Genomic DNA, 14,399 nt, shown 5'->3' with positions numbered 1-14,399 from the left:
GGATAGCCTGGCGTCCAGGCCCGATTGAAGAAAACCTAGTACCTTCGGGAGGGAATAAGGGAGTGGGACCTGTCCGCGAAATTCGCACCAGGTAAAGAAAGCTCTCCAGGTACAGTAATAAATCTTGGCGGAGGCTGGCTTCCTTGCCCTGATCATGGTCGTAATGACATCCGGTGAGAGCCCTGCCTGGGTTAGAACCCAGGTTTCAAGGGCCACGCCGTCAAATTGAGAGCCCCTGAGTTCTGATGGTAGAACGGACCTTGTGACAGAAGGTCGTGACGGTCGGGGAGACGCCAGGGGGCGTCTGCTGTAAGTTGCTCCTTGCGACAATAAGCAACAACTGGTGAAGGCTGACGCCATCCTGGGGTGTATACTGCAGAGGAGGAGCCATAGTTAATCTTTTTCAGATTATGCATAGTGTTGCCTCCTAGTGGACAGCAGCATAACACCCATGGTTCTGTGTCCCCCAATGAGGCGACAGGGTAAATCCTCCGACTTTCTTGTAATTACGTATGCAATGTAATTCAAGAGTATTAAAACCATCGCTGGCTTCTGCAGTTTTCAGCGCAGGTCAAGTCCTCTCCTGGCCGACATGACCACTCTTCAGCTTGATGGCTTACACTGTGTGGAGCAATACTACTTTCCCAGGGTAAGGCTATGAGAACCCAAAGAAACTCCATAGACTTACACTGAGAAAGCGACTCCTGCGCCACAGACACAATCGAGTGTGAGCTAGCTAGTCTGAATTCAGGTCAGCTGAAGAGGACAGACCAGAGCGGCGGAGAAAACCTTGGAGGATGAAGATTGCAAAGTATTTTTATATAGTACATTACATAAATAATTAGGACAGAAAAACGTTTGTTGAGACATCTTCTGTAATGAAGTAGAGCAAAGTGCTGACTATTCGACATTATTATATTAGAATAAGGTTACATTCCCACGGTGAGGTTTTGATGTTGCAGATTTTCTGCACCATTTCTTCACCCATTAAGTAAAATAACTCATCATGGGAATGTAGCCTAAAATGACAAAACTGCTCAGCATTGGCGGATCACCTCTAAGCCAGAACATGACGGCAAGTAATCAGAAACCTGGACTTAAAGGGGTTTTGCCCCACAATCAAAGTTAATTTTAATCAACATTTTAATCAATAGATCTTTGAATAATAATAATTTCCACAATTGGATGTATTAAAAAAAAAAATGTTCCTGTGCTGAGATAATCTTATAAATGTGACCCTGCTGTGTAATGGCTGTGTCTGACCGTACAGGGACATGGTCTGATCATACCACAGCTCCTGGGAGGGGGGGAAGCAAAAGAGAGTATACAGACAGGACAGCAGAAGATCGCAGCTGATTTTGTCTGTGAGATAAAACATTGCTTAAAAACAGGCAGTGAAATGTTTTAGCTCACAGAAAGAATCAGCTGTGATTCCATGCTGTATTGTCTGTATAATCTCTTTTGCTTCCTCCCCTGCCCAGGAGCTGTGGTATGATCAGACCATGTTCCTGCACTAATACAGCCATTACACAGCAGGGTCACATTTATAAAATTATCTCAGCACAGGAACATTTTTTTTAATACATCCAATTGTGTAACTTATTATTCCAAGATGTATGGATTAAAATGTTGATTAAAATTAACTGTGTTCATGGGGAAAACAAGTTATATGGCAACATGAAAGGTTTTGACATGACACACCAGAAACTCGATCTATAAAAAAACAACCACTGTAGACAAGTGTGTTAAATTCCGAACAATCCAATAGTTCAATTGTAAGTCCTCAGTTCTTTATAAAAACACTCCCTAGTTTTAGTTTTTCTATAAGCTCACACTCCAGAGGACTGTTCCGCACTGCATTTTTCTTACATGCAATGAATTTATTTACTTCACTCTCTTGTTTTCTTCCCTTCAGTCCTAGATCTCGCACTGCTTTTTATAAAGCCCCCGTCACACATAGCGATCTTGCTAGCGAGATCGCTGCTGAGTCACAAGTTTTGTGAAGCAACAGCGATCTCACTGTGTGTGACACTTCTTAGCGACCGCCCCCCCTGCTGGGTATCGCTGATCGTCCTGGAATGGCCAGGACATTTTTTTGATCGCTGGTCTCCCGCTGGCCAGCACGCATCGCTGCGTGTGACAGGCGGGAGACCAGCAATCAGCGGGATGCTGCTGGTAACTAAGGTAAACATCGGGTTTCTAAGCAGCGCTTAGAAACCCGATGTGTACCTTAGTTACCAGCGCGCTGGTGCAGGGAGCTAGTAACTAAGGTACACATGGGGTTTCTAAGTGCCTTGGTTACCAGCTCCCTGCACCAGCGCGCTGGTAACTAAGCGACGTGCATCACTTGTTACCCACGTGTCGGTGGTGCTGATCGCTGGTGAAGCTGCCTGTTTGGCAGCTCACCAGCGATCATGTAGCGACACACCAGCGATCATGACATATCATTGTCGGGATCGCTGGTGCGTCGCTATGTGTGACGGGGCCCTTACTCTATACTCTGCTATAAATCCCTCGATGCATCAGATGACCAGCTAGAGCCAGGACCATTATTGTCTGCTATGGAGACTTACCGTATATACTCGAATACAAGCCGAGATCTTCAGGTGCCGGGTCCTGAGCCAGCAGCGACACCGGCACCTGACACCCAGCGACAGAGAGGTGAGTATGTCCATTTTTTTTATTTTTATTTGCAGGAGCAGCGGCAGCATATGGGGGCATAATGTATGGAGCATCTTATGGGGGCATGATATATGGAGCAGCATATGGGGGCATAATCTATGGGGGTATAATGTATGGAGCATCTTATGGGGGCAGCATATGGGGGCATAATATATGAAGCAGCATATGGGGGCATAATCTATGGAGCAGCATATGAGGGTATAATTATGGAGCATCTTATGGAGGCAGCATATGGGGGCATAATCTATAGAGCAGCATATAGGGGCATAATCTATGGAGCAGCATATGGGGTTATAATTATGGAACATCATATGGGGGCATAATCTATGGAGCAGCATATGGGGGCATAATCTATGGAGCAGCATATGGTGGTATAATGTATGGAGCATCTTATGGGGGCAGCATATGGGGGCATAATATATTGAGCAGCATATGGGGGGCATAATCCATGGAGCAGCATATGGGAGCAGCATATGGGGGCATAATCTATGGAGCATCTTATGGGGGCATAATCTATGGAGCATTTTAGGGGGCCATAACCTTTATGGAGCAGCAAATGGGGCATATTATTCTAGGGAGCATCTTATGGGACCATTATTAACCTTTGTGCAGCATTATATGCGGTGTACAGTATTTTGTATGGAGGATCTTATGGGGCCCATCATGAACTGTATAGAGCATTATATGGGGTTCCTGATTCAATATGGCTATTCAAAAACATTTATCCTACTGATGTCTCAATTAATTTTACTTTTATTGGTACCTATTTTTATTTTTGAAATTTACCAGTAGCTGCTGCATTTTCCACCCAAGGCTTATACTTGAGTCAATAAGTTTTCCCAGTTTTTTGTGGCAAAATAAGGGGGGTCGGCTTATACACAGGTCGGCTTATACTCGAGTATATGCGGTAATTATCCTTCGCTCTATACTTTCCTAAATAAGCTAATAGATTCTAAGTATACAGCTATAATGTAGGAAATAACAGTTCAGCCTTCTTAATTATGAGAAATGAGCTGTGCAGTCATCATTATCACTGATAGAAACTTCTGTCCCTCCTATGAAGAACTTTAGAGATATAGTCCATGCAATTTCATCATAAAGGCAGTTCTAATGACCGAGTTGGTGACACCCTTCGGAGGACATAAAGCCATGTAATTCTCAGGTGGATCATCATGAGATCACATAACTCAACTGAAGAAAAAGTATACCATAAATTTACAAATAGAAAAAAAAACTAAATAAGGTGACAGTAGCTAGTTTTCATTATCTTTTTTCGCCAAAATGTGTGGCGAAAAAAGTGATGTAAAAATGGAACATAGGTCGTAAGCCGGCTTTGCGTGTCCAAACTTCACGGTCAATTCTGAACTGGTTGGAGGTCTTCTGGACAATGAAATGTGAGCGTGTGAAGACTAAAGAAAAGTACAAGTGTTTCGTGGAGCAGTTTAGATACGGCTTTTGGAAGCAGGGACAGATAATCACTTATACGTGTTACACGTTGTTATCAGGTTTTGGTATTTTCTGAGTAACTAAAGTAATCATTGGACATTGTGAACGACGAATGAAATGATTGCCTATTTTAATCAATATACCACAATGAAAACCCATTGTTCTAGTCTCACAGCAAAATGTACACAGTCACTGCTGCTGAAAGCCCAGCTCACGTGACCGATAAGCAACTATGCTACTCACTATCTGATCATGCTGATTAACAGAACCACAACCACAATTTTTCAAACTGACCCCAATGTTGTGGTTTCAAAAATTGTGGCGTAGATACATGACGTGAGGCCCCAACACACTGCACATGCATAACGTTTGGTGTAAAATGCCATAAATGTGCAAAATAAGAAATGATCATGTATTCAATTATCCAGAAAGTCAGTGCAACAAGCAAAGAAATGGAGAAGTGAATTGCACACCAACATGTCAGACATGATTGAGCAACCAGCCAGACCAAAACAAATTTCAACAAGATCAATGAGTTCTGGCTGCTAGATAGATCTACTCTGGCAATCCATCAAAATCTAATGCGGGCTGATATATTGCCTTTTTGAGCAGAACACAACCAAAGTACTGTAGGTTTTTTAGATGATTACTCACTTTGCTCTTGGGCAGGTGTTGGAGGTGGTGGAGGTTCCTCTGGTGGAGTAGGCACAGGTGCAGGTGGAGCAGGAGGAGTAGCAGCAGCAGCCGAGGTTGGTGCAGCAGCAGCGGCAGCATTAGCAGCTTCATTTGCCATTGATCTAGTTATCCTCCCCTTCCTCCGGCCTTGGCTGTTTGCAGTTTTACGTCCCTTCGGAGTGGATTGTTCCCTTTCTTCATTATCTTCTACCGCAATCTCAATTTTGTCTTTGGCATTTTCCCTAAAAGTTATGAGGGAAACAAGCAAATGACATCACTGCAGCCAGATCTGCAAATATACGTAGTATTGACAGTCTGAAAATACTTCAACGGCAATTTTGGGACAAATAAATGTAGCGGTAAACAATATTTCAGTTTACTTTCTGAATCAATTCCACAGCGTTGCCAAGATCTGTCTCGTGGGAATACAGGGACAGTGCCCTTAAGCCTCCATTAGACTAATGTCGGCTGAACCCGCTGATATCGACTGGAGAGTTATAAAAGGGAATCTGTCAGTAGAATCAACCATCAATATGGGCATGTACGTCATGGGAAGAGATATCCAGTGTGAGACATGTAACGACTGATAGTCTACTCTGATCTACGCGTCTCACACTGGTAACGCCACCTTTCATTTAAAATGATTTCTATTGATTCTTGAGGAGATCTATGTTAGATCTTAACTGTTAATTTGCATATAAAAAAAAAACATGGATTTCTCTGGGATAAGACCATGGATCGCAGATATCAAGGTATCATTTTATTCAGATTCCTATGACCTGAAGGCTAATATAGACGGCGTAGGAAGGTTGAAGCAGACGTGAATGACGCTCTGAATTCTTCCTGGTCATCTAACAAACTCACAACTCGTTTCACAAATTAAAAACAAAAACAAGAGTTAAACAAAAAGATTCGAAGGACCCTGGCCTAGTGGCTACGTCGGGGATTTGTCTGTGGCCACTAGACCACAGCCCAGCATACCTCATATTACCGGCCACATTCCCAGAGCCTTTTCTGAACTGTAGGTCTAGCAAGAAGTAATCATTGCGGAGTGACGCGTGCATGACGGCACCCCAACTAGTCAGAAAAGGGATGGGTCATACTGGCTTTGGTCCGGTGGCCGTGGACTGCCGACATGGGAACTGGATCAGGGTCATGCAAACCTTTTGGCTCAATTCTAATGAAACACAAGCATTAATTTTCACCTGTCACCTTAAGAAAGCAGTCTAATCTACAGGCAGCATGTTATAGAGCAGCAAGTGCTGTCATACGAGAGGTGGTCTACATGGGGGTCTGAAAGTCCACACATGCATGTCTGATGGAGACCAAATTTTGAAGCTGGGAGTAGACATCGTCGGACAGAATTGTACAGAATGACACAGGAAGCTGACAAACAAGATGAAGCCTCCGCTACCTGCACAGCGGAACAGAGCTGGATGAGTAAATATCTGTATCTAGAGGTGTTGTTCTGCCTTTATGTGTCATTTGGGGTGGGAAACCAATGGTAAATTGTAGTGAACAGCCCCTTTAAAAAAGGAGATTTTTGTGTACTCACCGTAAAATCTCTTTCTCTTAGCCTTTAATTGGGGGACACAGAACCGTGGGTGTTATGCTGCTGTCCACTAGGAGGCGACACTATGCATAATCTGAAAAAGATTAACTTTGGCTCCTCCTCTGCAGTATACACCCCTGGACAGCGTCAGCCTTCTCCAGTTTTGTGCAAAAGCATTAGGAGGAATATACCAGAAACATAACCATGCCTGTAAAAAAAGGCTACTATAAACAGGCTCAAACAACAATATGAGAACCCAACCGTAACAACGGCCCGCAAGGGCAACAGGGTGGGAGCTGTGTCCCCCAATTAAAGGCTAAGAGAAAGAGATTTTACGGTGAGTACACAAAAATCTCCTTTACTCTGTCGCCTTATTGGGGGACACAGAACCGTGGGACGTCCCAAAGCAGTCCCTGGGTGGGAAGCAGTGGACGAATATTGTGCTGACAGTCCTCTAGACTTGGGGTACTGCCGCCTGCAGGACCCGTCTACCCAGGCACGCATCCGCTGAGGACTGGGTTTGCACTCTGTAGTGTTTTGTAAATGTGTGCAGGCTAGTCCAAGTGGCTGCCTTACACACTTGATGTGCTGAGGCTTGATGCCGAATGGCCCAAGAGGCCCCTACCGCCCGCGTAGAGTGTGCCGTGATACCGGCCGGAAGGGGAGAATTGTTGAGGCGGTAAGCCTCTTGAATGGTGGACTTGATCCACTTAGCAAGGGTGGCTTTGGAAGCAGATAGGCCCTTGCGAACGCCTTCTGGAAGAAGGAAAAGTGAATCAGACTTCCGGAAGGGAGCAGTCCTAGACACGTAAATACGCAATGCCCTGACAAGGTCAAGCATATGCAGAGCCTTCTCTACCCTATGAACGGGAGCCGGGCAAAGAGACAGTAGTGATATTTCCTCATTGAGGTGGAAGCTGGACATGACCTTCGGAAGGAAGGATGGTACTGTACGGAGAACCACCTTGTCCTGGTGAAAAACCAGGAAGGGTTGTCTGCAGGAAAAGAGCTGAAAGTTCAGACGCCCTGCGTGGCGAGGTGATTGCCACCAGGAAAAAACACTTTCTGTGATAGAAAGCGGAGTGAGACCACCCTAAGGGGTTCAAAAGGAGGTGACTGTAGTGCTGTCAAGACCAGGTTGAGATCCCACGTCTCCAATGGACGTTTGTAGGGGGGAACCAATCGGGAAACCCCTTGGAGAAAAGTCTTCACTTGCGGCTTGTTAGCAATACGCCTCTGAAAGAGCACTGAGAGCGCTGACACCTGGCTCTTCAGCGAGCCCAGGGATAGCCCGGCGTCCAGGCCTGACTGAAGGAAACCGAGGACCTTTGGAAGAGAATAGGGAAGTGGAATCTGCCCACGAGAGTCGCACCATCTGAAGAAAATCTTCCAGGTACGATAGTAAATCCTGGCTGGAGTTGGCTTTCGAGTCCTGATCATGGTTTTAACAACGTCCGGTGAAAAAAATCTGCTTGGGTCAAAACCCAGGTCTCAATGGCCACGCCGTCAAATTGAGAGCCCCTGAGTTCTGGTGGAAGAACGTGCCTTGTGACAGGAGGTCGGGACGTGTGGGGAGACGCCAGGGGGCGTCTGCTGTGAGTTGCACGACGTCGGCGTACCATGTACGCCTGGGCCAGTCTGGAGCGATCAGAATGGTGGGAACACCCTCTTGTTTGATCTTCCTCAGGACTCTGGAGATCAGGGGGAGGGGTGGAAAAAAGTAAAGAAGCTGGAACTGGGTCCAGTCCTGAACCAGGGCATCTGCTCCGAGCGACCGCGGATCGCGCGTCCTGGCCATGAAATTGGGAACCTTGGCATTGAGATGGGATGCCATCAGATCCACGTCCGGGGTCCCCCAACGATGACAGATCTGACAGAAGACTTCGGGATGGAGAGACCATTCCCCCGAGTCCATTCCTTGTCGGCTGAGATAGTCGGCTTCCCAGTTGTCCACACCCGGAATGTGGACCGCGGAGAGTACCGACCTTGCAGCCGCCGCCCATTGTAGGATACGCGTTACTTCGGTCATCGCCTGGATGCTGCAGGTGCCGCCTTGATGGTTCACGTATGCCACTGCCGTGGCATTGTCCGACTGTACTTTGATATGAGAGTCTGCCAGCAAGTGATGGAAGGCTTTCAACGCCAGGAAGATGGCCTGAATTTCCAGGATGTTGATGGGCATGGTCGATTCCCTTGGTGACCACCTGCCTTGCGCTCTGATGTAGGTGCACCGCGCCCCAACCCATAAGGCTTGCGTAGGTGGTCAAAACCTTCCATTGACCTGAGAGAAAGGATTTTCCCATTGCAAGCGAGGTTGGCTTGAGCCACCAGTGCAGGGACCTCCTGGTGTTTGCTGCTAACCGGAACTCCCTGTCGAGGGAGAACGGATTCCTGTCCCAGGACTTGAGGATGGCCAGTTGAAGGGGTCTGAGGTGAAACTGGGCAAATGGTACCGCCTCCATTGCTGCTGCCATCCTGCCAAGTACTCTCATGGCATACCGGAGAGATCTGGGGGACTTGCGGAGGAGTGTGTGAACTCCCAGACAGAGAGCCAGTGCCTTGTCCCTGGGGAGGATCACCAGACCCTTGGAGGTGTCGAATAGCATCCCCAGGAAGGTCAGAGACTGACTCGGGGTAGTCGAGGACTTCTGTAAATTGACTAACCATCTCAGGCGCGTCAGAGTGTCGATCGTGATCGAGACGTTGACCTCGCAAGTCCTTGAGGGTGGGGGCCTTGATGAGAAGGTCGTCCAGGTATGGAACGACTACTATGCCTCTGGAGTGCAGAACGTCCATGGTAGCTGCCATGACCTTTGTAAATGTTCTGGGAGCCGTGGCGAGACCGAAAGGGAGGGCCACAAACTGGTAATGGTCTTGGTTGATTGCGAATCTGAGAAACCTCTGATGGGCGGGAGCAATCGGTATATGCAGGTATGCGTCCTGTATGTCTATGGAGGCAAGATATTCTCCTTTTTCCATAGACGCAAAGATTGACCGGAGGGATTCCATGCGGAAGTGACGAACTTGAACATACTTGTTGAGTTGCTTGAGGTCTAGTATGGGTTGGACGCTGCCTCCCTTCTTGGGCACCACGAACAGGTTGGAGTAGAACCCTCGGAAGCGCTCTTCTGCTGGGACTGGCACTATGACTCCTGCTCGCAGGAGGGAAGAAACCGCTTGACGGAAGGCCTGAGCTTTGAGCGGGGATTTTAGAGGGACAGAGAGAAAAACTCTGTGCGGTGGGCTGGTAGTAAACTCGATTTTGTATCCTGAAGACACTATTTCCTTGACCCACTTGTCTTCTGTAATAGGCAGCCAGACCTGCTGAAAGAGTAGCAGTCGTCCGCCTGCAAGTGGGGTGTCTTCCAGAGGGCATGAGTCAGGATGAGGGAAAAGTCTGAGGTTTTCCTCCTTTAGGTTTTGCCTGGCTTGTCTTTGATTGCCAGTTCGTGTCCGGCCTCTGTGCCGCACGTGTGTTGTCCCTGCGGGGGGAACGATTACAGTTTTGTGCTGGGCGTGAGACGGACCAGCCTGAAGAATTCCGAAAGGATCGGAAACGAGATTGATTACACCTTTTAAACGTGCGTTTTGGTCTTAGTTGGGGAAGTACTTTTGCCCCCGGTAGCATTGGATATCACTGTATCCAGCTTTCCACCGAAAAGACGGCCGCTGAAGTATGGGAGATTTTTTAGGGACTTTTTTGAGGCCGCATCCGCTTTCCATTCTCTTAGCCAGAGAATACGCCGGATTGTGGAGGCGTTTGATGCTATTCCCGCTATTCCTCTTGCAGAGTCCAACGCTGCATGGACCATGTAATCTGCCACCACTGCAATTTGCACCGCCTGGTCCGCCAGCTGAGGATTTGAAGCTTGAAGGCCCTTTTGCAATAGATCAGCCCAAGCCATGATGGCCTTGGCTGCCCAAACTGAAGCAAATGTGGGAGCCAAAGAGGCACCTGCCGCTTCAAAGATTGAACGAGCCATGCGTTCGACTTGTCTGTCTGCTGTGTCCTTGAGGGTTGAACTGTCCGGCAGCGAGAGAAGCATTTGTGCTGCCAGCCTAGAGACTGGAGGGTCCACTTCAGGCGAATCTGTCCAATCCTTGGTGTCTTTCTGTGGAAAGGGGTAATTTGCTTCCAAATACTTGCGATTGGTGAATTTTTTCTCAGGCTGCAAAAAATGCTTAGAAAGGATTTTTTGAAATTCCGGGTGATTAGGGAAGACCTTCGATGGTTTCTGAACACTTTCAAAGGAAATCTTGTGTTCTGGTGCTTCCGGGGTTGGATCTGAAATGTCCAGCACCCGAAGGATGGAAGAGACGATATCCTCAACTATTGCAGTATTGCTAGGGGAACAAGAGACGAGATAATTCTCTGTTTCGTTGTCTGGGTTATAGTCACATATGCCTTCCGAGTCTGTGGTCGGAAATCGTTGCGGAGATCCGCATTGTCTGTCTCTGTCAGGGGACGGACTAGGTGACCTGGAGCCACTGTGTCTCTCCCTGGAGGGGGACGACCGAGTGCTATGTGAGGACGCAGATGAATGCGACCTGTGGGTCCGCTTACGTCTGAGACTGTCGGAAGTGGCATGTCCCCGAGATGGGCTGTCCCTTTGCTGGGTAACGTTCATAGCCGAGACATGACCCTGCAAAGCCTGCAGTAGTGTAGAGGTCAGGCTATGTATGGACTGTGTTATAGACTGCAACATCTGAGTAGCCCATTCCGGTACGGAAGAAGACGCAGTCCCGGCAGTGTGGGTCCGTGCTGCCCCTGGGGAGTGGTCTTGCAGGCTGTGCAGAATGCATAAAAGCAGTGTTGCCTTTGAAAAAAAAATCAAGGAAAAAAACGGAGTAAAAACTCTTAGGTGTGCCTCCTTGCGACACTAAGCAAAAACTGGAGAAGGCTGACGCTGTCCAGGGGTGTATACTGCAGAGGAGGAGCCAAAGTTAATCTTTTTCAGATTATGCATAGTGTCGCCTCCTAGTGGACAGCAGCATAACACCCACGGTTCTGTGTCCCCCAATAAGGCGACAGAGTAATGAGGGTCCTATTTAGTGTCTTGTCATGTAGAAACATGCTCACAGAGCTATCTGTTAATCATTTATTCAAAGGACCGCCTAGTGGACTCCTAAGACCTGAATTATATCAGCGTTAGGGTCACCTTCTCCATTACATGCTGTGTCTTCCATATGTCTGGTATGTGCATAAAGAGACTTGATTGAGCTTAATCCAAGAACCTACGTTATGGCCTTTGTCTTGCAAAATTGGAGGAACGCATTATAAAAGCCTACACGCATTTACTTTCTGTAAGTGACGCTTCTATATTTCTTTCGCCACACAATGTACATTATTATTATTATTGAGTCAATGCTTCGATATATTTTCGACACCCCCTTTTACATTACAGCAGGGGTCAGCAGTTTCCTGCCCACTTTGGTGACACGGGATGTGAGGTGTGCAACCACTACTCTTGCAGTAAGAAGAGAAAACTCGACACACCCCATAAATCCTAATGTACAGCGACAAAAACAGCAAGTGCAAAATTTACAGCAAGAGCATCTGTATGTGATGCAGTAGGGAAAATGAAGAATGTACTGTCAGACCAAACATAACATTCAACCACCAAGGAGCAGATTGTGACCTGATCGCTGAGGAAGTCACAAAGAACATGGCAGAAAAATGTAACTACTCACTTAAACTCCTCCTTTTCTTCCTTCTCCTCCTCATCTCGTCGCTCCTCTTCTTTCTTCTCACTTTTTTCAGATTTCTCCTCTTCTATTTTGTCAATTTCCTTTTCTTCTTGGGAAGGGCGTGTAATCTGTTGCTATTGGGGAAGAAAGAAAATGGCACAATTATTACTCAGTTTCATTGAAGCACAAGCCAAGTACTGCCAATGATGTAAAGGTTAATATTAAGCTGCCAACATGTGAGATAATTATGAGGGCAAAAGACCCCAATTCCAACAATGTATCACTTACTAGGCTTCTTGCTGTGGTTTTGATACATCTACTGCAGCTCTGCTTGTCTTCTCATTGATGAGCTCTTGCTATATAGTCCTTGATATTCATGAGCTCTGGGTATCCCTACCCACTCCCACCAACACTGACATCTGCCTAAGCACAGCGTAGCTAGAAAGCGGTCAATCAATGGCAGCATTACACAGAGCTCAGCTTTCAGGAGACTTATCTGCTGCAACTCTGCTAAACAGAGATCTAGTCTAAATTACAGCAAGAAGTCCAGCAAGGGACCCAGAGCTGGAATCAGGGTGTTTGTCACCAATAATTATCCTTCCCAATCAAAAGGCAGAATAAAATGGGGACAAGCGCTCATGAAAGAGGACATATACCTCTACAACAGGTACATCACATACAAGAGGTGTGGACTGAATACTCCTGTTCGGCTAATGAGACGGGAGCGAGCTACTGCCGGACACCTTTGTGAGGATTATAGCCATTGAGAAAAAATGGGGGATGTTAAGCTTCATCATGATTGATCCTTTTGTTTACATACAAGGGCAGAGCCAAGTCATGGGAATGCCTAACACAGATTGGACATCCCTACTTCTAGTCTATTGCAAGCGGAGACCTTAACAGGAGCTGTCCAGCAATGTACATGATAATAGACAGATCTTGGAATAATAATAATAATAATTTCCACAATTGGATGTGTACTGGCCGTGTCTGACCGTACAGGGGCATATGGTCTGATCATACCACAGCTCCTGGGACACAGCCATTACACAGCAGGGGAACATTTATAAAGATTACCTCACCACAGGAACATTTTATTTAACACATAAAATTATGTAAATTATTATTCCAAGATCTAGATGTTAAAATGTACTTTATTTACCTACCTTTAATGTAGGTAGTTGATCTACTAATTAGCATATTCGGCAAAATACCATGAGGTACACGGGTGTAACCTTAGGGACCACCACCAGTCCTGAGAATAACGGTGGCCCAGCCCTGAACCAGCTCTTCAGCCCCTTCGGACTTTCTCTCTTCAGTGATGTCCAGGCCATAGCACCACAGCGCCATTCCAGGGAATGAGACCGAGTGCACCCACTGCGCAGTGAAAAGCCCGGACCGGCAGAGCTTAATCGGTGCGGTGGCTACTTCATTCTCAGGTCAGATTCTCACTTATCAAAAAGTGATAGCAGCATTTTCAAACCAGTGGCCCGGGAGCCACATGTGGCTATTTGACCCTCTGCCTGTGGATCTTGAGGTTTTAGCAGACCCAGATACTTTTGTGCCTTAGTGTGTCGTCATTACTAAAACTTTGTACCGGAGACAAATCTCGATCCCAGAAAGTTTTCCCCATATTGTTTAATAGACTTTACTTAATGTCTGGCATGGAGCATGGGATGGAAGAATAGTCCCTTGTCAGACAGCCGCAATAAACTACTGCTACAAACTGCAATTTGAAGGTCCCAAATTCTCCAAAGCCTGCAGACTTCTGAACGTCTACAGAAACTGGATTGTGTAGTGTTCATCACCTACACGAGCTCTAACCATGCAAAAATAGCCCAAGTATAAGAGGCATCCAACTGCTTTAAATAACATGAAAAGAAAGGGTTAACACAGGAGGAAAATACCCAGGGAAATTTATACTATGATTTAGGCCTGCAAGTGAAAAGTGATTCCCCCCAAATACACGTGTGATGCGAGGCAGGCGAGACAGGAATGAGGTCAGTTATATATACCACGAGAATAGGAGCAAATAAAAGGCTCATATACAGAACTAGAGGGTCTGCCGTGAAGTCAGGCCAACTTCCTGAAAGGAACAAAAACGCAGGAAAATGATCACACGGACTATGCAACGCAGGAAAATGATCACACGGACTATGCAACGCAGGAAAATGATCACACGGACTATGCAACGCAGGAAAATGATCCCATGGAAAGCAGGAAAATGATCCCATGGACCAAGCAACGCAGGAAAATGATCCCATGGACCATGCAAAGCAGGACAATGATCCCATAGACCATGCAAAGCAGGACAATGATCCCATGGACCATGCAAAGCAGGACAATGATCCCATGG

The 14,399-nt window shown here is 46.6% G+C and overlaps 1 protein-coding gene across 7 annotated transcripts in view; it reads right to left on the bottom strand.

The window, feature by feature from the left end:
• NCOR1 (nuclear receptor corepressor 1) overlaps positions 1 to 14,399 on the bottom strand; it is a 214,158-nt gene that overhangs the window by 83,745 nt on the left and 116,014 nt on the right. For all 7 annotated transcript variants that reach the window (XM_073565347.1, XM_073565345.1, XM_073565351.1 and 4 more), the window contains exons 15-16: positions 12,047 to 12,177; positions 4,783 to 5,045 (exon numbers count right to left, since the gene is read on the bottom strand). In XM_073565347.1, coding sequence (XP_073421448.1) covers positions 4,783 to 5,045; positions 12,047 to 12,177 — 394 coding nt within the window. The remainder of the gene's footprint in view (positions 1 to 4,782; positions 5,046 to 12,046; positions 12,178 to 14,399) is intronic.

The sequence above is a fragment of the Dendrobates tinctorius genome, unplaced genomic scaffold (assembly GCF_039654945.1).
Source record: "Dendrobates tinctorius isolate UK_male_01 unplaced genomic scaffold, ASM3965494v1 ptg000016l, whole genome shotgun sequence".
NCBI classification, from domain to species: Eukaryota; Metazoa; Chordata; class Amphibia; order Anura; family Dendrobatidae; genus Dendrobates; species Dendrobates tinctorius.
The sequence above is the reverse complement of the archived record's forward strand: the minus strand, read 5'-3'. Positions and strand labels throughout refer to the sequence as shown.